The 22,406-nt window shown below is 42.8% G+C and overlaps 2 protein-coding genes across 3 annotated transcripts; one reads left to right on the top strand and one right to left on the bottom strand.

Annotated features, from left to right (window-relative positions):
- Window positions 1-792: 792 nt before the first annotated feature.
- Window positions 793-12,789, top strand: PCYOX1L (prenylcysteine oxidase 1 like). 2 transcript variants are annotated; one of them, XM_034405693.3, is made up of 6 exons: window positions 793-1,406; window positions 2,982-3,188; window positions 5,034-5,208; window positions 6,591-6,802; window positions 6,959-7,099; window positions 11,351-12,789. In XM_034405693.3, exons 1-6 carry the CDS (start codon window positions 1,277-1,279, stop codon window positions 12,007-12,009), a joined length of 1,524 nt encoding a protein of 507 aa, XP_034261584.2. In that variant the 5' UTR covers window positions 793-1,276; the 3' UTR covers window positions 12,010-12,789. The 2 variants fall into 2 exon arrangements, with proteins under 2 accessions (XP_034261584.2, XP_087743519.1); XM_087887393.1 differs by having other exon boundaries at window positions 918-1,406; window positions 11,354-12,789.
- On the bottom strand, window positions 10,780-21,542 carry IL17B (interleukin 17B). Its single transcript, XM_034408743.3, has 3 exons — window positions 21,231-21,542; window positions 19,459-19,784; window positions 10,780-16,316 (listed from the first exon to the last, which is right to left on the bottom strand). Exons 1-3 carry the CDS (start codon window positions 21,249-21,251, stop codon window positions 16,070-16,072), a joined length of 594 nt encoding a protein of 197 aa, XP_034264634.2. The 5' UTR covers window positions 21,252-21,542; the 3' UTR covers window positions 10,780-16,069.
- Window positions 21,543-22,406: the final 864 nt, after the last annotated feature.

Raw genomic sequence — 22,406 nt, 5'->3', positions numbered from 1 at the left:
GCAGGCTAACCTGTGCAAACAACGTTTTCTCAAAGAAGAGGAGACTGGACGGCCTCTTGTCTGAAATGGTACAGGGTTTCCTGCTTCAGCAGGGGTTTGAACTAGAAGACCTTCGCTCCACGGTTCCTTCCAATTCTGTTATTCTCTTCTGTTGTGAATTATCGTCTGGGTTGGGGATTAATGGCATTGAACTATAAATCTCCAATTTTATGATTCCCACACCAAGGGAATGGGGCAGCTACTTTGTGGTTCAGTGTGTCTGGCAAATGCGCTCTACGTTGGATAAATTCTGGGTTTAAGTAAAAAAAACAACAACAACAACAAACAAACAACAAGCCAGGTGCTTCAAATACTACCTGACCTCGTGCACCATTGCAGGAAAATCTCGGGGTCCAGAAGAGGCGCGTCTCTCTCTCTCTCCCCCCTTTCAGACTCAAATCGCTTCCTGGAGAGTTGCGCCTCTGCGGTGCAACCCCAAAAGTCCCCCATTCCCCAGGATTACCTTTAGACTTAGAGTAACTCTATTATCACTTTGAATGTACACTAATCGGCATACATTAAAATGAAATTTCGTTGCCTACAGCTCTCAAAGAGTCTCTCCATCTCTTAATATACATTTATTTATTTTGTCATGTTTGTTTATGTAAACAAACAAACAAAATAAATACAAAATTATGCATATATACCCGCATATATTATATGACCCGGAAAAACCAACACCTTTGTACGGGCGCCTGGAGATTTCACTCTAAAGGGCTCGGTCAGGCTAACCTGGGAAAGCAGTGCAAGCTTATGGCGCCGAGAAACTGGGCCTTTTGCAACCGGCGATCGAGGCGGCTTCCCTTCCGGAGGCGTCTCTGTCAGAAAACTTGGAATTTCGGGGCTGTGGGTTGAAAGCGCATCTCACCAAATTGGCATTTCGGGCCTTCCTGCAAGGGGCGCTCGCACTGGAGCGAGCCAGAAGACGCGACCTCCTCAGCTACCAAAAGACTTCCCCCTTTTTCTTTTTTTTTTAATAATAGAGGTTGCCTCGTTAGCCGTCGCTGCCTGCGATCCGCCCCGCGAAGGTCAAAAAGGCCCCGGGAGGCGCAGCCCGACGATCCGCTGCATCTCCCCCCACCCTCCCCAAAAAAAATCTCGGGAAGCTCGCGGGGCCCCGAAAGCTGCGAACTCCCCGGCCGCTGCGGCAGAAACATCCGGGGAGGTGCGGGCTGGTTTCCGCCGTTCCGCGGCGCTTTCTCGCTTTTGCAACCGCTGCAGCCTCCCCGTTGTCACCATGATGGCAGAGTTTGCTCAGCCGCCGCCTCCTGCCCGGTGGCTTTTGTTTCTTACCGTAGCTGTAGGGGGGATGAGAACGGAGCCTTCCTTCGCTGCGGCAGGGGATGCAGCTCCGCCGGGCAAAATAGGTAGGCGTTGCTCGTTTCATCGCAGCGGGCAGTTCGCGGCTTCCCGGGTGGCATTTGCCCTCCCCCCCCCCGCCACACCACCACCTGGCCCCCGTAAGGTGGGCTTCTGCGCGCAAACAGCCTGGAGCTTCCCGTATTTGCATTGAGGGAATAGCGTAAAAGCAGCGATGGTGGCTGAATGTGGAGCTGCTGTGGCTTCTCCTAGGCTTGGCGTTTCAGTGGCCATCCTGGAGCGGTCGTATTTCCGACACGTGCTTTGAAATTTATCCGACGATCCCTTCCCCCCCCCCCATTTTTTAAAAAGCCAGCCCAGCCCAATGGCAGGGTCGTTGTGTATATTTAACCCCTGCTTCTCTTGTAGGAGTGTGTGTGTGTGTGTGTGTGTGTGTGTGTGTGTATTGTGGAGGGCAGATTTCCACCCTTCTGCTGGGATTGCTGGTGGTAGAACATCCCTTCTCCCATTTGATTGATACCTGTCAGGTACACGGGATCTACCCTACTCAGAATTCTCAACAATTGGCTGGGCTGGCTAGAAATTCAGAATGGCAGTCCCAACACACAGAGGTTGAGGAAGATTGGTAGAAGGAGCCTTGGTGGCGCAGCAGACTAAAGTGCTGTTAAGTAGCACTTAGCTGCCAGCTGCCTGCAATTACTGCGAGTTCAAATCTCACCAGGCTCAAGGTTGACTCAGCCTTCCATCCTTCCGAGGTAGGTAAAATGAGGACCCGGATTGTGAGGGCAATAAGCTGACTTTGTATAAAAAAGAACACCCCTTAGGGGGGGCCAAAAGCCCTACTAAGCAGCTATGTACAAAAATATGAAGGCTATTGCTTAATGCATTGTAAGTTGCCCTGAGTTTCCGGAGAAGGGCAGCATATAAATCGAACCAATAAATAAATAAATAATCATTAAATAGTTTTCACAGTGAGATACCAGTTTTGAAGTTAGATTGGAATAGCGACAGCACTTAGATTTTTATACTGCTTCATAGTGCTTTACAGCCCTCTCTAAGCAGTTTACACAGTCAGCATATTGCCTCCAACTATCTGAGTCCTCATTTTACTGACCTCGGAAGGATGGAAGGCTGAGTCAACCCCGAGCCTGTGAGAATCGAACTGGTGGCAGTCAGCACTGCAGTACTGCATTCTAACCACAGCGCCACCGCAGCTCAGACTTAGCCAGAAAAACTGTTTTATTCTTTTTTATATCCCACCTTTATTATTTTTTAATAATTCAGAGCAGCAAATACACACACAATACATCTTCCTCCTATTTTCCCCACGAGAACAATGCTGTGAGGTGGGTTGGGCTGAGGGAGAGTGACTGGCCCAAAGTCACTCAGCTGGTTTTCATGCCTAAGGCAGGATTAGAACTTAGTTTCCTGCTTTCTAGCCTGGTAAGACGCCAGGCTAGAAAGCACTAGAGCAAACTGGCTCTCTCTTATTATTTTATTATATCCTACTGTTAGACTGAGATGTGGTTTGACCAATCCTCTGTTTCCTGGGAAACTATATCTATTGGTTGAAGGTGGATCTTTTTATGGTGGTTCTTAACACACTTGTTTTGCTTTGGCAGCTGTGGTGGGAGCTGGAATTGGCGGCTCCTCGGTGGCTTATTTCCTGCAGCAGCACTTTGGGCCTCAGGTCCAACTGGACGTATATGAAAAAGCTGTGGTGGGAGGTCGCCTGGCCACAGTTACAGTCAACAAACAGTCCTACGAAAGTGGAGGGGCCTTCTTCCATTCTCTCAACTTACACATGGAGGACTTTGTGCAGCAATTGGGTAAGTGCGATTGACCATTTAGATGAATGAACGTCAAGCTTGGTTTCTGTACGTATCCTTTTATTGCCTCTGAGTTTGGGTGGTATGGCAGATCTTTGGTTCCTCTGGCATGGTAGATAGATGAGATCAGGAATCATCACTGTTCTGTTACAACGGAGCTCACTCTCTTGTTCTATTCAGCCAACCTGTCATTTCCTGCCCAAACTTTCCATTCCATTCCCATTTGTACTTTTGGAATACAATTGGACTATTTGGAGGAGTTGTAATCGGAAGTTCTTTTTTTCCCCACAAGATATGTCCTTTTTGTGAATGAATGGTGATGGCTCAATACATTGTATATACATGCTTGATCCATGGGTGTTTAAGTATAAAGCAGTACTGAACTGAGCTGAGGGAAAACCAGGGTAAAACCTCTGTACAACATGGACCTCATTGAGTGACTTTAGACCAGTTTCTTTTCTCAGCCCAGCCTTCTAGTGGACTTTGAGAATCTAAATTGAGGGGAATCCTCATATAACATGCTTTCATCATTCTAAAGTTGAGGTAGCCATTCTTATTTTCCCTTTGCCTACAGTTTGTGTGTTGGGTTTTTTTTTACAAAATTTGTTTTTTAATATAGATTTTTATATTTTTAAAATATGCCTAAAATATATGGGTTTTTTTATATCTGTTAGATGTCCTTGATTGTTGTGCACTACCTAGAGTTGACTTTGGTGAGATGGGCAACTCCATAATTCTGATAAATAAATCAATATATGCCATCTTCAGCTGAGCCTTTCCATTCCTTCAGAGGAAAGGTAGAATGTAAATATAATGAAATATACATTAATGTATTATACATAATATAATGTAACAATTGTAACAACAACATCCAATTATTAAATGTGCCTTGGCGCAAAACTGAAAATGGACAATCAATCCTGTAATATTATACAATTTATGGAACTTGGACTCTCCACTTTCACTCACATTCAAGGAAGCATATGTAGGGCTCCCTCCTCTCATTTTCCCTTAACAACAATCTTGTTAGCTAAAAGTTGGGTTTCCACAGATTGACTGGCACAGATCTCATAGTATGATTTGGGCTGAAGGGGAAAGGAAGCAATAAGCCAACAGGACAAATTAATTCTAGACATAATTCTACCAGAGTCCAGCTGAAACCAAGTTGTTTTTACTTTTAAATAAAGTTGGAAATTGTCTTTATTTTCCTAACCAGTCTTCATTGATTTTTTAAGATTCAATCCTCTGTTGTAAAGAGCATCATGAAGCCCAGAGCCAGAAAAAAATGGCTGTTGTGGATGAAGGCGAAGTATATTTTTTTGGTTTGTTTTTGTGGTAACAAAATCTGGCCACTGTCATGGAACTCTGCAGTGCCAAAATGGAAGAAGTACGAATGAGCGTGATAACAAATGAGAAACTATTAAAAATCACAACTGAGAAAGTTTTCTCTGAATTAATGCGAGTTAGAAGTAGATAGCAAAAGAGATCAAGATGGTCAACACTCTTGCAAAGCCCATCATGCAATGGTGAAATCCAAATTTTTTTACTACCGGTTTTGTAGGTGTGGCTTGGTAGGTGTGGTGTGGTTTGGTGGGCGTGGGAGGAGAAGGATACTGCAAAATCTCCATTCCCTCCCCATTCCTGGGGGAAGGATACTACAAAATCTCCATTCCCACTTGCAGGTTCTCCAAACTACTCAAAATTTTTGCTATCAGTTTTCCGAACTGCTCAAAATGTCCGCTACTGGTTCTCCAGAACTTGTCAGAACCTGCTGGATTTCACCCCTGCCATTATGGTAAAAAAGTCATAAGCCAACCTTACTGGACCTTGTTTTCTGTTCTATAGGACTGAAACACCGCCGAGAAGTGGCAGGAAAGAGTGCCATCTTCACTGGGGAACAGTTTGTCCTTGAGGAGACAGACTGGTACCTGCTCAACCTTTTTCGGCTCTGGTGGCACTATGGAATGAGCTTTCTACGTCTACAAATGTGGGTAGAGGAAGTAATGGAGAAGTTCATGAGGTAGGTAACAAAGAGGCCATCACTGATGCCTCCAGGGCAGTGAGAGAAAAATGGGACAATCTTCCTTTGATCAAATTTGCTTCTAGCCAGGTGGTAGCAATATACTATAAAGGAGATTACTTTTCAAATAGAAAGCTATTTAAAGTTGCAACTGCCAAATATCTTAGGGTGATATTATGCGAGCGAAATTCCAACAGCTTGACACAATGGTCCAACATATTGACACAATATGGGAGATTCCATTCTACCCTACAATAGACATCTCTGCATTTGCAGAGCAGCAGAGGTAGAAGGCATGGCTCATATCCTATTTGATTGTTGCCTGAATAAGAGGGTGAGAGACAGGTACCTTGGTCTATAAAACAAACGAATGACCCATTGGGATCCCCATATCAAAACAACTTACTGTATTTTTTGGAGTATAAGATGCACTTCCCTCCCCTTAAAAGTCGGTGAAAATTTCGGTGCGTCTTATACAGCGAATGTTGCGGTGGGGAGGGCGGGGGGTTGGTGTGGCGCCAATCAGCTGTTCTAGAATGGGCTGCGGCGGCAGTGGCGAATGGGCCTCCGCGGCAGCAAACAGGCCACGCCAAATGGGTGGCAGCAAACAGGCTGCGGCATCACCGAATGGGCCACAGCAAACAGGCCAAATGAATACCAGATGGATGCTGGGAGGCAGAGGCAGATTTTTTTTTCTTGTTTTCTTCCCAAAAAGGGGTAGGTGCATCTTATAGTCTGGAGCGTCTTATACTCCGAAAAATACAGTACCTTATGTGCAGCCAGAATCTGAAAATAACATTTAACACAGCACAGTACTTAAGCAAAATGCTTTGGTTAAGATCTGCATATGTGGGACTGATTGTGGTAAATTGTAGGGGTGACATCGAAATATAATTTTATCATTCTATTTATCTATATATTAAATTATTGTATTTGATTCCAATTTCATTTTAAATTGTTTTTATCAGATTTTAGTAGTAATTTGTGTCTGGAACTCTGCACTTTGATATGGCCCAAGGGCTAATCAATAAAGTAAACTAAAGAAGATTCTTAAGACTTCCTGTAAAGCTCATAGGGAATGGCCTTGAAGGGCAGGAGGAAGAGCCACTAAGTTGGCAGCAGTCAGCTAAATTAGACTTGAGCCGGGCCAAGGAATTAATTTAAGAACACTTCTAAAACAAGCCCCTCCTCAGTGCACACAAAGTGAAGGAGGAGGAAGCACATTCTGCCTTGCAAAATCTCTTGCTAGAAATATTGCAATAAATCTAATCCTGACCTACATGGCCTTGGTTCCTTAGTCCAGTCTATCTTGTAGGGCTGTCTTTTCCTAAGAGAGAAGTTGTGCCGCTCTACATTTTTTTCACCCTTTTTATGACCTGCAGAATCTACAGGTATCAGGCCCATGGCTATGCATTCTCTCACCTTGAGGAGCTCTTGCGTTCACTGGGGGGTGACACCTTTGTCAACATGACGCAGCGCTCTGTGGTAGAGTCCCTGCTGGAGGTGGGTGTCACACAACGCTTCATCGATGATGTCATCATGGCCATTCTCCGGGCCAACTATGGCCAGTCAGTACTGGTGCCTGCGTTTGCAGGTGAGTACCACCCATCTTCTATGGCTCCAGTCAGTCTTTTTTCAATAGGCCATTGCTCAGGCTTGGGAGACAAATAGGTTGTAGGGAAGGCTGATGTTTTACAATTCGGCTTGTTTATTCTCTTGACAGCTGTCCCCTCTGTGCTTCTTTTTTAAGGGGCCATGTTACTAGCAGGAGCTCAAGGCAACCGATGGGCAGTTGAAGGTGGCAACAAGCTGGTGTGCTCAGGCTTGCTGAAGCTAACCAAAGCCAACATAATCCATGCCAGGGTGACAGCTATCTCTCTGCACAGTTCAGGTATGCCACACAAACCCATCTTCATCCAAGACTGAAAATAAAGACCAAAAGATCTCCAGGTAGGGGGGCTGGAGATTTTAAAGAGCTGCTTCAGACCAAGTAAACATGCTGGGATGGATGAACGAAGGGTCTTACTTTGTGCAAGACAGATTTCTCCTTTCGTATGGGCGCACTTCAAATCTGGAGGACTGAATTTTAAAAGCAATTTAGAAAGAAGGGGCACCTATGGGTCAATGTGGATGTGCTGCACATTGGATAAATGCTGTTAGAGATTCTGTGAGAGAATTCTAGCACAAGAGATGTTGTGGCCCGTCAGCGGCCTGTGCAGCTAGTAGCTGATTCCGATAGCGAGGAGGCTGGTGTGGTGCTCTGCCAGCAGCCTGTGCAGCTGGCACTCGTGTCGGACAATGAGGAGGCTGGAGAAGATGTGGTGCCAGAGGCAGGGATTCAGCCAGGGCCTCCAGAAACTTCCATGGGTGAATAGGAAGAAGAGGAGGAGCCTCTTCTCGATGCACGGGCGCGCAGAGCTGCCAAAAGGCAGGAGTGGCTCCTCAGGAGGAGGTCTCCTTGAGAGTAAGGCTTGGGGCTAATTGGCCACTCCCTATTTAAGTCCTATTTAAGGATGGATGACGACTGAGGCAATTTGCAGGGAACAACTTAGTTCACTCTCCTTCGTGTCTTGATCTTAGTTCTTTTATCAGTTTCCTGCAAATTGCTTCTGGGCTTTCTGCCAATCTTAGTAAGATTACGATTATTTATTCTTTGGATTCTTGTAGGCTGTTAAGAAAGTTAATTAACAGCCTTTGTTTGAAAAAGACTGGTTTAATTTAGTAAACTAAGGTTTGTACAGACTTTGTGTGTGCTGCATTCTTTGGGGTCCGTAGCTGGGGCAGAACAAGAGATGACCCAACCCTAGGACTTTAATAGAAGCAAATGGAACATATTTTCATTCTCTCACACCTCTGGCTAATTCATCACCTCCAGAGTCTTTTATTTGCTTTTCAGGGAAGGTTCTTCAAAAAAGCCAACATTTCTGAGAGGGCCTTTACTGAGTGGTGGCAAGGAGCAAACACACACATACACATGGTTCATTGTATTCACTCAATATCCCCTCTGGTTTAATCCCAGAATTCAGATATTGTTGCTTTCCGGAGATATATAGTACATGCAATAAATATTGACTGGATATTGTACCATATGATAGAAAGTGACCTACTTAGGCTGAACAAAGCATTACAACCAAAGTGTCACAAAGCAGGTTAGCATGAGCTAGGTACCTCTCTTCAAAGCAACACAAGAGTCACATATTCAGGAAAACTCAGCATGGCTGCTTTGCAGATTTCCCAGTTGTTGTGGATATCTGTGCACAGCTGTTCCATTTTTCTGCAGGCCCAGTGGAAATGTCTGTACTTGCGCATGTGTTTGCAGACCACTGTCTGAGGCAGCTGAGTCTTCCATAGTTTATAGCTACTTTAATGCATTAAGGAAAGGAGTTTTCTCTTTTTAAAGCTCTGTTAGCTACAACTACAGGTAGTCCTAGACTTATGACCACAATTGAGCCCAAAATTTATGTTACTAAGCAATTGAGCCCAAAATTTATGTTGTTAAATTAATTTTGTACCATTTTACAACCTTTCTTGCTGCAGTTGTTAAGTGAATCATTTCGGTTGTTAAGTTATTAACACAGTTGTTAAACGAATCTGGCTTTCTCATTGACTTCGCTTGTCAGAAGTTCTCAAAAGATGATGACATGCAACTGCAACTGTCATAAATATGAGTCAGTTGCCAAGTATCTGAATTTCGATCACGTGACCATGGGGACGCTGAAACGGTCATAAGTTTGAAAAGTGGTCACTAGTCACTTTTTTTCAGTGCTGTTGTAACGGTCACTAAATAAACTGTTGTAAATGGAGGACAACCTGTTAGAGTAGGCAGGGGTGTCAAACTCATGGCCCACAGCCCAGATGTATCACACACTGGCCACGCCCACCCTGGTTTAGCAAAGGGGGGGAAGTCATGATAGTCACGTGACAACAATGTGACGCTGCGAGTTTGACACCACTGTGTTAGAGGGAGGAACCCAGGCTCCAACTGGGAGAAAGTGGGAGGAAAAGATGGAAGTAGTAAAAAAAAAGCAAAAAGGTTATAGTCATAAATTACTATCCTCTGGACCAGGGGTGAAATGCTACTGGTTCGCTCCAGTTCGGGCGAACAAGTAGTACAAAAAAAGCTACCAGTTCAGCCGACTCGGTAGTTAAAAAAGCTACCGGTTCTTCTGAACCGGTATTTCTGATGATCAGCTGTGGCGCGAGGTATAACTTTGCTAGAAAGCAGGATTTCCTGTAGCACGCGCCAAAAGGAGGCTTGGGAAGGTAAGTAGAACATTGGGGGGGGGAATCAGCTGTGCAGCGGAGTTTAGCTTTGCTAGAAAGCAAGAAATCCTGCTTTCTAGCAAAGTTAAATTGCACACCACAGCTGACTCCCCTCCCCCTCGCTTCTACTTACCTTCCCAAGCCTCCTTTTGGCGCGTGCTACAGTTTGTACACGTGTGCACACATGCACAGCACGTGTTTGATGCACACTGCATGCACACACAGCGCACATTTGGCACGCAGCGCGCATGCGTGGCCAGCAAACTGGTAGCAAACCAGTTCGGATTTCACCACTGCTCTGGACCTGCTTTAAAGAATTCTGGATAATTGCACCTTGGAAGCCACCTAAATACCTTTGACGTAAAGCATCCATTGATGCATGCAGAGAAGCAGGCAGGACACAACACAGATAAGGATCCTTTTACGGAAGGAAGGTTCAAATGACTTTCTCCTTCCACTTGCTTTAAAGGTTGACATATTTATTGCACAGAGACAACTGAAATTTCCTAAATGTTCACAGTCTTAACTATTTTTCTTCCCTAAGAAAAGATGGTGTTTCCTGTAAACGGGGTATTTATTGTTGCTGTGATCACTCAAAGCGTACCCAGTTAAGCAGATGTGATGCTTTAAGAAAGGTTGTGATGAAATGGTAGATTACTTGCATTCTACTAAAAGGAATAAGAAATTAACTTGTGTGCTCCCTTATAAGGAAGAGGGGCAGAAAACTATGCAAGAAGAGAGATACCATTTTCAGGTAGACAGAATAAAAAGAGGGTGAAGAAAATAAAAATAAATAACAATCGTGTATATAATATATATATAAAATGGAAAAAAGAAAAATATTGGTGGCCTTGTCATAAATAAACTATCATCCTGTGGTTCAGCCGCTACGGTGATGTACCTCTAGCTAGAAACAACTTTCATTCTATATTATTTCTTCATAAAGTATTGTATTAAATAAGATTTTAACTCTTAAGGTAATCCAATCATACACCACTGAATACCCAATATATTAAACTTTAGGATATAAAAATCAATAGCTTAGGATATAATTTTATTATAAGAATTCTACCTTTAACATTTTGGAGTGATATTGAGATTTTAAAGAAAATAAATGTCGGAAAAAATGTGCCACTCCTAAACAAATAAATCCAGTTTCAACACAGGATATAATTGGCATATATTTTTCTTCCTAAAAGCATCTAGATAAATGTGTATTTTGACTTGCAGTTGAGAGAAAGCCTTCATAATAAGGATCCTTTTGACGGCTTTTTCTCTTAAATGCTGGATAGTACAAAGTTGCCTATCTTTTTTTGTTGTATACCGGTATTTCTTTAATAGTGTTGATAGTGATCTGTGGAAAAATTACCCTCCTTGTTGCTGCTATACCCACAGGTTTCCATTTTAGGCCATGGTGGACTTGCTTTGTGCTTGTTGAACTGTTCAGCATCATCTAGCTTCCTAGATAAAATATATCGTTTTTGAATGAAATATCCCAAACTATAATGACAGCAGACATACACAACTTAACCCAATTATTTTCACTTACCAAAGCCAAAAACTACAATAAAATTTTCCCTTATTTGTGACCAGACAGGGAAATCCTCTCTCTGCTCTTTGATCAGTTCCTATTGTTACTTTTATGGGTTGTGTGAGTGCTTCGTGTAGCTAGTCTTCAAAAATAAAACCAACAGGCAGTGAGCAAGCTGCAGAAACAATGGAATCAACCAAGAAACAGGGCAAACTATGAGGTCTTAGCAGAATTGTTTCTCTTTGAAGTCTCATCTATTCAGCTTCTTAGATAATGATGGTGACTTGCTTGCTAGCTGTCTGAGTTACTGTTTTTCCCCCTGTTTGTTCCCTTTGCATTTTTATCCAGAAGGAAAACCCCTCTACCAAGTGCACTATGAAAATGAAGACGGTCCAGGTTCCAACTTTTATGACATAGTGGTCATTGCCACTCAACTACATGACAGCAAGAACAATATTACCTTTCAGAATTTTGACCCTCCTATTGCTGAGTTTCCTGGAACTTTTCACACCACAGTCACCTCCATTGTTCACGGCTACCTCAACTCCTCATACTTTGGCTTCCCAGATCCCAAGCTTTTTCCTTTTGCCAGTGTCCTCACCACAGAAGCTCCTGGCCTCTTCTTCAACTCCATGGATAATATTTGCCCCATCAACATATCTAATACCTTCAAGCGGAAGCAGCCCCAGGAAGCTGCTGTGTGGCGTGTCCACTCTCAACATCCTTTGGAGAAGCAAGAGTTGAAGATGCTGTTCCGTTCTTATTATTCTGTTCAGGTGACAGAATGGCAAGTCTGTCCTGATTACGGATCAGTCAAGAATCTCCCACCTATTATCCTGCATGACAGCCTCTTCTACCTCAACACCATGGAGTGGGCAGCCAGCTCCATGGAAATGTCTGCCGTGGCAGCCAAAAATGTGGCTCTCTTAGCCTACAATCGGTGGAACCGTGATGTAGAGAAAATAGACCAGAAAGACTTAATGCACAAAGTGAAGACTGAGCTGTGAACTTAGCAAGCACTGCGAGACAAGACTTTATTGCATGCAGAGTGAGGGGGATATTTGAGGCTACTAAGTGCCATTCCTTGACTTGCTGTGTTCCAGTTATATTGGATTGCAGCATTCGGAATTCCCAATCAGTATAGTAAGAGATGCTGAGATTTGCAGTCCCACACATCCCCAACTCCTCTAAGTTAAGAAATAAATTGTACTGCAAATTTAACAGAAGTAAAGCAGAGCAGTGGCAAATCTGTGTATTTATACGTTCATCTGTTATCTGTGTCATGGCAATCTCTTTAGCGTAGTATCGCTCTTTCAGAGAGTCTGTGAATTAATGGCTCTATCTAGTTGTTCAGGATTCTTCAGAAATCATGGAAGAAACTGAATAGTGTCAAATTCCATTTGACTTTTACTTTACCTGCTGAATCCTATTCCTACAGCCCAATTGTGTATATCACCCAGCAAGCTACAACTTTGGATTCATACTTCCTTCTTGTGTCTTCCTCTGCAGCCTTCCCAAATAATTTATACTGGAATGGACCTTCTTCTTGTACTTCATCCCCTAAGCTAAAGGAAATGACACTTTTAGGATCGTAAGACCTTTTATGATTTCTTGGTTTTCCTGGCATCCCAAGCACTGTGTTCCCTTACGGTTATTACAAAGCCCCATGGTGGTGAAGCAAAGGACCTTGTGTTAGAATGTTTACTGTGAGAAAAGCTAAACAGCTTAATCAAACATGTAACTTTTTATCCACAATCCTGATAAACATATGTGCACAATTAATTGCTGATCTGCCAGCCATCCCATGGGCCTTTTTTCCTGGAAATAGATTAAGCAAGCTGTCCTCCAGCATTTGGTTAAAAAAAAAAAAGATTTCCTTGATTCCTAAATCAGGAAAAACCACTGAACTAACATTCAGGAATTTTCCTGAGTAGATTCCACAATACCCTAGGGCAGGGATGGGCAATTGTGGCTCTTTTACAACCGGTGGACTTCAACTCCCAGAATTCCTGAGACAGCCAAGCTTTGGGTGTCTGGGAGTTGAAGTCCACCGGTTGTAAAAGAGCCACAATTGCCCACCTCTGCCCTAGGCCAGAGGTCCTCAAACCTGGCAGCTTTAAGACTTGTGGACTTCAACTCCCAGAATTCTCCAGCCAGCAGCTGGCTGAAGAATTCTAGGAATTGAAGTCCACAAGTCTTAAAGCTGCCAGGTTTGAAGACCTCTGCCCTAGCCATTTGGTCAGGCTGATCCATTAAATCTTGAAAAAAAGTGTGTGAATTGGGGACTTGAATATTTGCTTTCTGCTGCTAATGAAGCTGGGCTCCCATACAACAGCTGTGTAGGCAGTGGTGGAATTCAAGTAATTTAACAACCGGTTCTCTGCCCTAATGATTTCTTCCAACCAGTTTGCCAAACTGCTTAGAAAGTTAACAACCGGTTCTCCCGAAGTGGTGCAAACTGGCTGAATCCCACCACTGTGTGTAGGGTAAAGGGGTAACTTGTTTTTGCTAATTCCAGATGCAATAAAACAGTGAGGTTCCCTATCTTTCTAGAAATGGAAGAAAATGCTTAATTTCGATTGTTACCCTGTGTACAGCATGGATATTGATAAGGTTTTCTTTAATGAACTTTGTTAAATCAATGACATATTTGCAGAATCAGGCGAGCAACGCACTTTATGATCTAGCAGCTAAATAGGAGTAGGCCCAACTAGCCTCTAATGAGATATTTCACTGTGCCTTGAGTCATATCTTTTAGCTGGCTGGGAAGAACGGAGAAAATGAAAATAAAGTTATCAAGTTGTTTCTTTTGAAGCTGTGACGTTCTGGCACATAGACAAAATCTTAGATCAAGAGTAGCAAACTGTTTGCAGCTGGTTGGCAGATCTGGAATGTTGGCATATTGTGAGTATTTTTAGGAAATGGCTGCCACAGTCAATGTGGCTAGACTCAAAATATTCCTTGGTCAGGGTGAACTGAGAAACTGTTCCCTGTTATTCAGTTGATCTCAACTTTACTAGATCAACTTAACACTTCTCCTGTATCTGAGTAGATGGACGGACTTCTAAACAAAGCACTAGACTGCAACGATCATATGTAATGTTGAGAAAGACCTCAGGAGATGTTTGCGATTAATGCAAACTGGGCCCCACATAAGATAGCGGCAGATGAACTTGGAAGTACGCCCACATTTTTCGCTTAACAAAAATAATTAAAAAGAAAGGTGCAGCAGGGGCTTGGCAGGTACAAAAGCCAGCTGCTTACAGTTATATCAGTACTTCTTGGCATCCGATTGAGTAACTGCCCTTTATTTTGCTCTGTTGCTTCATAGCCATAATGGCACTGCATTCCATCCATGAAAAATTGTTTCTGGGAAACAATTCAACTAGGATTCAAATGGGAATCTTTCTTAGAGATTACATACAGAACCCAAGGATTGGACTCGGGCTCCTCTTCCAACATGGACCAAACCATGTTGAATAATGGCAAGCTTCCTTTCTATAGGACAGGCAGCACTGATGCTTTCTCTGTATTTTAACAGTCCTTCAGCTGCTTATCCCATGTCAGGATGTTTTCCAATCCTGCCATTGGAGAACCCCCAATGCAGGGATTGAACCTGGGCCCTTCTGCCAAAAGACTGCCTGCTCAGCCCCTGAGTTGTGATTCCCCTCCCATTGTGAAGGATAGGGTATTAAAAGAGGTTATTACAGATACTTTGGTCCATCACAAATTTGCGTGCATAGTGATTGGCAGGAAAGATTTCTTGGGCTTTCTTGCTGCATTCTCAGTCTAATTCTTGGTACAAATACCACCCTTAATGTCCCTCTAGCTTCCTGCTGACAGGCAAGCCATATTATCAGAATGTTGAGCACAGGGGCTGCTGGTATTTAGATTAGGCTTTCTTGATAGCATTCCATAAGGTGAATAGTAGCCTGCCAAACAATCTTGATTTAAAGAGCCTCTCCATTGCTCAACTCTTTCCTCCATTGGCCAACACTTAGACTTGTTCTCTGCTATGACTTGAGAGGCAATGGAGCACTCTCTAACCTTTAAACTGTTGAGGAGTAGGTTCTATTGTGCTACCCATAGTGGGGTTGGGCTTATGTTTTGTGTGAACCCAATCAAGTATGGTTTGGAAATCAGACATATGAACTCTACAAAGTGTGAACCCAGCTAGTTAGTTATGCCAAAGTGTTCTATACTCAGTGTCCCAATACTGTCTAAAAAGGATGCTCTGAAAGGTATTTTTTGAATATATGAAGCCAACTTGGGCCAGTCACTCTCTCAGCTCTAGGAATAATGTAATGGCAAACCCATTTATGAAAATCTTGCAGAGAAAAACTCTATGGAATTGTCCAGATATTTGCCAAAAGTTAAAGACTAACTTGAACACACATACAGACAATGACATACTGATCTATATAGTGATTCATCTGTAAAGGTTCGGTCCAAACTCACCTTTATAAGCTAAATTGCCACCAGTCTGAAGGCCTGAAAATAGATACACATTTTAACCAATAATCTGTTTTTTCTCTAAATTCCTAAGCAAACAAGGATGCCAGATAAGAAAAAAAAAAGGAAGTGGGAACTGTGGCTATAGCATCATAGCAAGTAGCTTGAACTGTTTAAACTGGACCTAAAGCATTAATGAGTAATTTGCCTGCTAGATATATATTGCCAGCCTTCTTGAAGGTAATGCAGAGATGTGAGCTGAGCAATAGCACTTAAACTTATATACCACTTCAAAGTGCTTTACAGCCCTCTCTAAGCCTTTTACAGAGTCAGCCTATTGCCCCCAACAATCTGTGTCCTCATTTTACCCACCTCAGAAGGATGGAAGGCTGAGTCAACCTTGAGCCCGGTGAGATTTGAACTGCCAAATTGCAGGCAGCCAGGAGTCAGCAGAAGTAGCCTGCAGTACTGCACTCTAACCACTGCGCCACTGCAGTGACTTCAATATCTAAAAGTACATTGGTGTTTCGTCATTTGGCAAAAGAACAGAGCGGTTTAGAAGAGCAAAAATAGTACTTCATCCATAAGAGCAGGAAGTCCCTTCCTTCTGGGTACTCAGAAGATGCAAGTACAGCCCACAGCAATGGTCTCCATAACCATCTTGTATTCTTTGTGGCACTTTTTCTTCTTCCTGTGAGGCTTACTTGGCTCACACAGCATCCGTCGCACTGGGATTTTGCTATAGATAGGAATGCTGACCATGGTGCGGTCTTCCTGCATGGTGAAGGGATTGATGCACCCTGCGCACAGACAATGTGCCTCTGGGATGTCAACTGGAACCCGGGATGCATCATGGTTTATCCTAAAGGAAAACAGGTTGACATTAAAACATGCATATTTTTCTTGATGGCTGGTAGGACTGGGCAGCAGTCTAATATGGAGATGAAAAAGTGGTTCTTGACATCTATATTGCACTTCCAGGCTCTTTAAAGGAGCTCCTGCTTTTTCTGGGCATCACACAATGCCGGAAAATACGTTTGACTGAGAAGGTGCCATCTTATATAACATGCCTGCCTGTATACACTGTAAATCACATTTTTTGTGTGTGTTGAATTTATGTTAATATAAATTCAACACAAAAATAGTTTGTCGTGAAAGTAACTGCCTGCGAAGGCTCCGGGATTGGAGCTGAAAGGCAAAAGCAGAAGCATTATGCTCCATCCCGTAATTGGGTTGACCAGGTTGCCTTAATAGATCAGTCTCACCGGAAAAACACTGTAAATCACAGTTTCCCTTTTAAAGACAGATGATGGCTGAGATGAGGATGATATTGCATCACTGGACGATATCCCAGAATAAACAGTGACAAACGACAGCTGCCTGTTGTAGCACTCCCCAAAGCTTTTGTAAGGAAATGGCACGGAATTCTTTCTCTCGTTAGAAAATTCTATTTTCCAGATGGGAAGAATATCTGCCTGTAACCTGTTTGTTCATGGGAAGAATCATGGTTCGACAAGAGGGACAGTAGGGCAAACATCCGCCACATAGAAAATGGTTGCAATAGGCAATTTCTTCCACTTGTGAGAGCACAAGCAACCTTTCCCAATCTGGTACCTTCTAGAAATGTTGAGATGAAGATTTCCAGCATTCCCAATTAATGGCTTTGTCAGCTAAGAATTCTTGGAGTTATGATTCTCAGATTGGGAAAGACTAACTAACTTAGATGAATGCCTTCTTTTTAAACAATCTATTCTGGAGATTTGCTCCAGAAAATGATGCAATTCTATTACGATTATTTAACTAAGCTGCAGAAGTAAACAGAGAATTGTATCTCCATGGCCAGTTCCAGGAAGTCTCTTCTGCTGTGACACTTTGTTAGAACCAGAGCTGGGCTTAGAAATAGCTGCCCAGAAGCCCTTATAGCTTAGATGCCACATTTCGTGGCTGTTGCTGCTGTTGCTGATAATTACAGATCACAAATTGATACTTCTGATACTACTAAGCAGTGATGTATCATCACTGAGCAAAGCTAAATGCCAGTGAAGCAACAGTGATTCCATGCACCATTGGAAATGATGGGACATAGACTGCATTCCTTTGCTTCCTATGAAGCAAAGTATACATGAATTCAATTCTTTTACTTCTGGACCTGTTAGAATTTGGGATCTCCAGTTCTTAGTGGATGAATGAAATCACTTGTTCAATGTTCAGAAATACAGTGAACTCACAGACCGTTAAAAATACCACGAGTGGAGGATACAGCGCTACAAACTCGGACAACCCTGAATATCTTCTTGATCTGAATATTGGGCAGTGTTGAATCATTAAACTGATTCAGGTTTGCTTATGAGGGAGATGCAGAATCACAGCTGCATATAGGCTCTGCTAGATAAAAGATTCAGTTTGACCATTCCTTTTTAAGTTCATTACAAGAACAGAGATAATGTAATTGGGACTAATTGCTAAGTAACGCAATTGTAATATGCAGCATCAAGGGGCTACGTTGACTTACAATGGCAGTTATAGCAGTTCCGGTTGTGCTCTTTAAACAAATCCCATGGGGTTGTTAAGCATACTGTCATGTCGTCACTGTGACCCTGCCAGCTTCCCCATTGATTTTGTTGGAAGACAACAATGAAGATCACAAATGGCTATCATGACTTTGGGATGCTATTGCTGTTGTAACTGCAAGTCATTTGCTAAGCACCTTAGTCACGGGAGTGCTATGACAACTGTGGACCAGTCATAAATATCCTTCTTCGGTGCCACTGTAACTTCAAATAGTCACTGAATAAGTAGTCATTAAATGAAAATTCCCTATAAGCTCTCTTTTATTATCAACAGTGCATGCTGGTTGGATGTAGGATTCAGCTTTTGATGATGTCAAGGTAGCTTCCTTCCTGTCACTTTTGCTCTGGACAATTCAAGGGTCCCAATGTACAATAATTAAACCAGTGATGTTGCCAGGCTGTGAATCACAAACTACAACCTCCCCAAAGGACCAGGCTTTTACTAGTTCTCTTTTAGGTTCTGTTCTATTCTACTCCATTCCAGGTAAGTTGAGTTGGCTAATACACCTGAAGCATTAAACCGATCACTGAAGTCTGGAGTTACATGTGGCTACATTATAGTAAAATTCAGTTTTAGATCAAAGTTCATAAATTTCAGTTTTCCTATTTCAATGTCAATCTCTTAATAGCAATCAAAATATTTTTACTTAGAGAAGTTATTTAGGAAAATAGCACCGAAGCTGTTCCCAGTGCAAGATTCTAAATAAGAACATGCAGTGACTGGATCATATACTTATGCTATTCTAATCCAAACTAGTTAATATACAGAATGAAATATATCCTTGCTGTTCAGATGATCCTTAGCAGTCTGAGCAATACTAAACAGAGTTAAACTCCATTCCTCTAATCCCCAGAGGCAGTAGGATTTCTCATATTTCCCCTTTTGTTGAGTGAGAGGGTAAAGTCCCAATTTCTACTCAAATTCTGATGTTGGACCTCTTACACTAGAAAAAGTGAATATTTTTACTGGTGTTGATGGATCCACTGTACCCAAATCCCCTTTAGCTTCCTGACAAACTACGGTAATGTGTAATCTAAAGCAGCCAGGGAGACTGTAAATGTAAATTTATTTCCAAAATTCTCTCCTGAAGAGACAATTTGATGTAATAGTTAAGGAATCAGACTAGAAACCAGGAGACTAATTCTCTCAGCCTTAGGAAGGAGGCAATAACAAACCACTTCTGAAATTTTGGCAAGAAAAATGCAAGGATTTCTCCAAACATCTCTCTCCCTCCCTCCCTCCCCCCCCTCTCTCTCTTTCTCTCTCTCTCTCTCTCTCACACACACACACACACACAGAGTCCTCCCTGCTCCAGTCCTGTTTTACTTGATCCTGTTAATTTTCATTGTGCTTTTTGCCACAAAATGTAAGAGAAAGGAAGGGAGGGAGAGAGAGAGAGAGATCCTCAATTACCAAACTTTGTTCCGCCTCACCTATAGGCCCATGGAGACAAACTCCTCTTGTTCGACATCCAGAGTCTCAGATTGACCTGGCATTTGCTGTTCAGCAGCTCAGAGCTATTTCGCAGCTGGTTAACCATCTCCTGAATGCTCCGCTCATAATCCTCCACAAAGGTGTAGTCGGTGAGGGCCCCCAGATTTACCCTCAGCACAGGGTCAGGCGAGGATTCCTGTGCCCGCAGATGTTCTTCCCTGACTTTGGCTGAGCCTCTCCTTCTTCCTTTTGTTCCTCTGCTTTGCTCTTTCGATGCAGGGTTAGCATCCAGGGCCAAGGAGAGGCAGAGAGCACAGAAAAGCAACTGGAGAAGCAAACAGGCAAACTTTATTCATTCATTTGCATGAATGCAGGTTCTATAAATACAGCATTGTATGATGGTTTTAAAATGAAACAGAAACCCTAGCAAAGATCAAAGAACAACACGCAAACCAACACAAAATAAGGTACAGTAGCAAACAAAGAAGATCTGATGTTCAAAACATAACAAAATATTGTTGAACATTTAATTAAAAAACTGATTAATATTTTTTTTTATTTCTTACTGATCGATCTGGAGCATCTACCCAATAAACTTTTGATAGTAACCTAAAAGTTGGTGATTCACTCAGGATTTTTCAATGAGTCTCAAGACTGAGTGGCAGCTGGATAGTCAAAGACTATCTCTGAGGGATGGCTGCTTAACCATCCCGTCCAGGGTTCAAAAAATCTGCTCAAAAATCTGCTTGCTTGCTTGTTTGCTTGCTTGCATGCATGAAAAGAGTGGAAAACAACAATTCTTCCATGAGATGCCTGACAATAATTTATATATCTCATCCAGAGATTTCCTACTTGATTGATTTGGAACATTCCCATGTTTTCCAAGTTCAAATATTTTATTTCAAGGCTCCTCTACAGGATGCAATAGGAATGAGATAAGACCTATTCCTTGTTGTTTCCCCTCCCCCTCCCCATTCCTGTGGCTACAAAAGAAGGTCACACTGAATGCTATCTATCACACAATCCCCAGAGATGTGTATTAGGAAAAAGAAAAAATGACACAGTAAGCCATTGAAGCAACCTTTTATCAGAATAATTATGCTTTTTGTCGTTTCTATGCTCAGGTTTTTTTTTTTAAGCATTCTTGTTCCAAAATTCAAGTGGAACGGATTTGTTTGAGACTCGGAGAAAAGAATTTGGATTTTTATCATTTCAAGCACATTGCTAACATATCAGTCTCCAGATGTGACTGGAGTTAGAGAATTTCCCAGCAAGGAGAATGAGAATTGCTGATCTAACACATCTGGAGGCCTCTGAGATAAGCCCACTGTCCCCCTCATCTCTCCAACCCATTCCACACCAGCCCTTGCCTTCCTTTCTTGCCTTTGTTATGGCGAAACAACAGTGCTAATAAAAGAAAAGCCACAGTGTGATGCCAGGAAGCCTGGCCAACTGCTTCTCTACATGCATCTGTTTGGGTTGCTGGGACAGATATGGGACACATGTGGCACTTAAGGCAGCCGTTCCAGTGTGCCAGCAGTTGTTTCATTTTTTGTCCCTGTGTCCCCCCCCACCCCCCACCACAGGGGAGCTTCATTCTCTGATTTTTGTCTCTAGCTGGGTGGCTGGATTTTGTCTCCCCCACTTTGCCAGGCTCTAAAAGCAATTGCTCATCCAGACACAGTTTATCCTTCCCAAAGCAAACAAGCCTGACAGGTCATTAATTAGCAGAAAGTAAATAAAAGAGGCTCCAAGAGGGCCAAGCACCTACCAGCTTGGGAGCCCACTCCATCTCCGCTGAAGGTGGGTAAGCCAAGGCTCTGCAGATGCCTCCCTCTGCCGCAGAATGAAGCGAAGGAGATTGGGCCGGGCGCTTTAAGAAGGAAAGCAACAACCCTTAATCTCTTCATCGCCAGGGAGGTGGGCCTGCCTGGCACCAAGGCATTTTCCCAGGATGCCAACAAGGATGTTGACAGAAGGGACAACCGTCAGGGCTGTCTGCTATCCAGACAGCTGGTTTCCCTGGGATGAGAACAACAGGCTAGCCACAGGACTGGCCTGCTTGATAGACTGGAGTAGAATGGAATGGAGTGGGGGGAGCATTAAGTAAATTACTGTGAAGGCAGATTTCCCTTACGGTGGAGGAAAGGCCGGATATTATCTAACCATAGTGGCAGGATTTCCAAAGTTGCTCAGAAGCGAAAGACAAAGTTAGATCTTGGCCTTGGAAAGCAGGGAAAAGAAGAACATCTGTTGACAGGAGGCTTGGTTTGTGTCTTAAGACCCTGAATGGCCCAGCAATTCAATACCAGGCTTGTGCAACTCCTGGAAAGTGGCAGAGACAAGCCGTTAGCAAAACCAGAGTCCTGGGTGGTACCCTGGAGCAGTGCAAAGGCAAGTTAGGGACATGATGAAAATGGAAGGGCTGCCCTCCTTGAATGGGTGGTGAAAGCAGAAATTGGAAAGCAGGGGACAACTCTTCTATTTATTGAGCACTAGGTCTATTTTTTTTTTTTTCTGTAAAGAGGGAACTGGATATATTTCTTTGTAGAATTGCTTCAGAAGAAATAATGAAAGGGTCTGAATGAAAGAGAGATCGTACCCCCAAAAAAGAAAAAAAGTGCTTCAATAATGTAGAATGAAAAATGTGATTCTGCATAAACCTGGGCTTTGAATGGACCAAGATAGACCAAAGATAGACAGACAGACAGATATAGTTATAGGTATAGATATATAGATATATAGATATATAGATATATAGATGGTTACTTGATGCCCAAGCCCTCACAGTTCGTTTTCAATTATTTCCATAGTTTAATGGGAAGTATAATTGTCTTGTTATGTTAGCGTACATTTATAACTATCAACTATAACTTGACCAAGATCAGATTCTATTTACTTATGTTTTAATCCCTGTACTGTGGTGCCTTCATCCTTTTTAGGAAAG

This window comes from Pantherophis guttatus, chromosome 2, assembly GCF_059756535.1.
Source record: "Pantherophis guttatus breed Tessera chromosome 2, ASM5975653v1, whole genome shotgun sequence".
Lineage (NCBI taxonomy): Eukaryota > Metazoa > Chordata > Lepidosauria > Squamata > Colubridae > Pantherophis > Pantherophis guttatus.
This window is presented reverse-complemented; position numbering and strand designations above follow the sequence as displayed.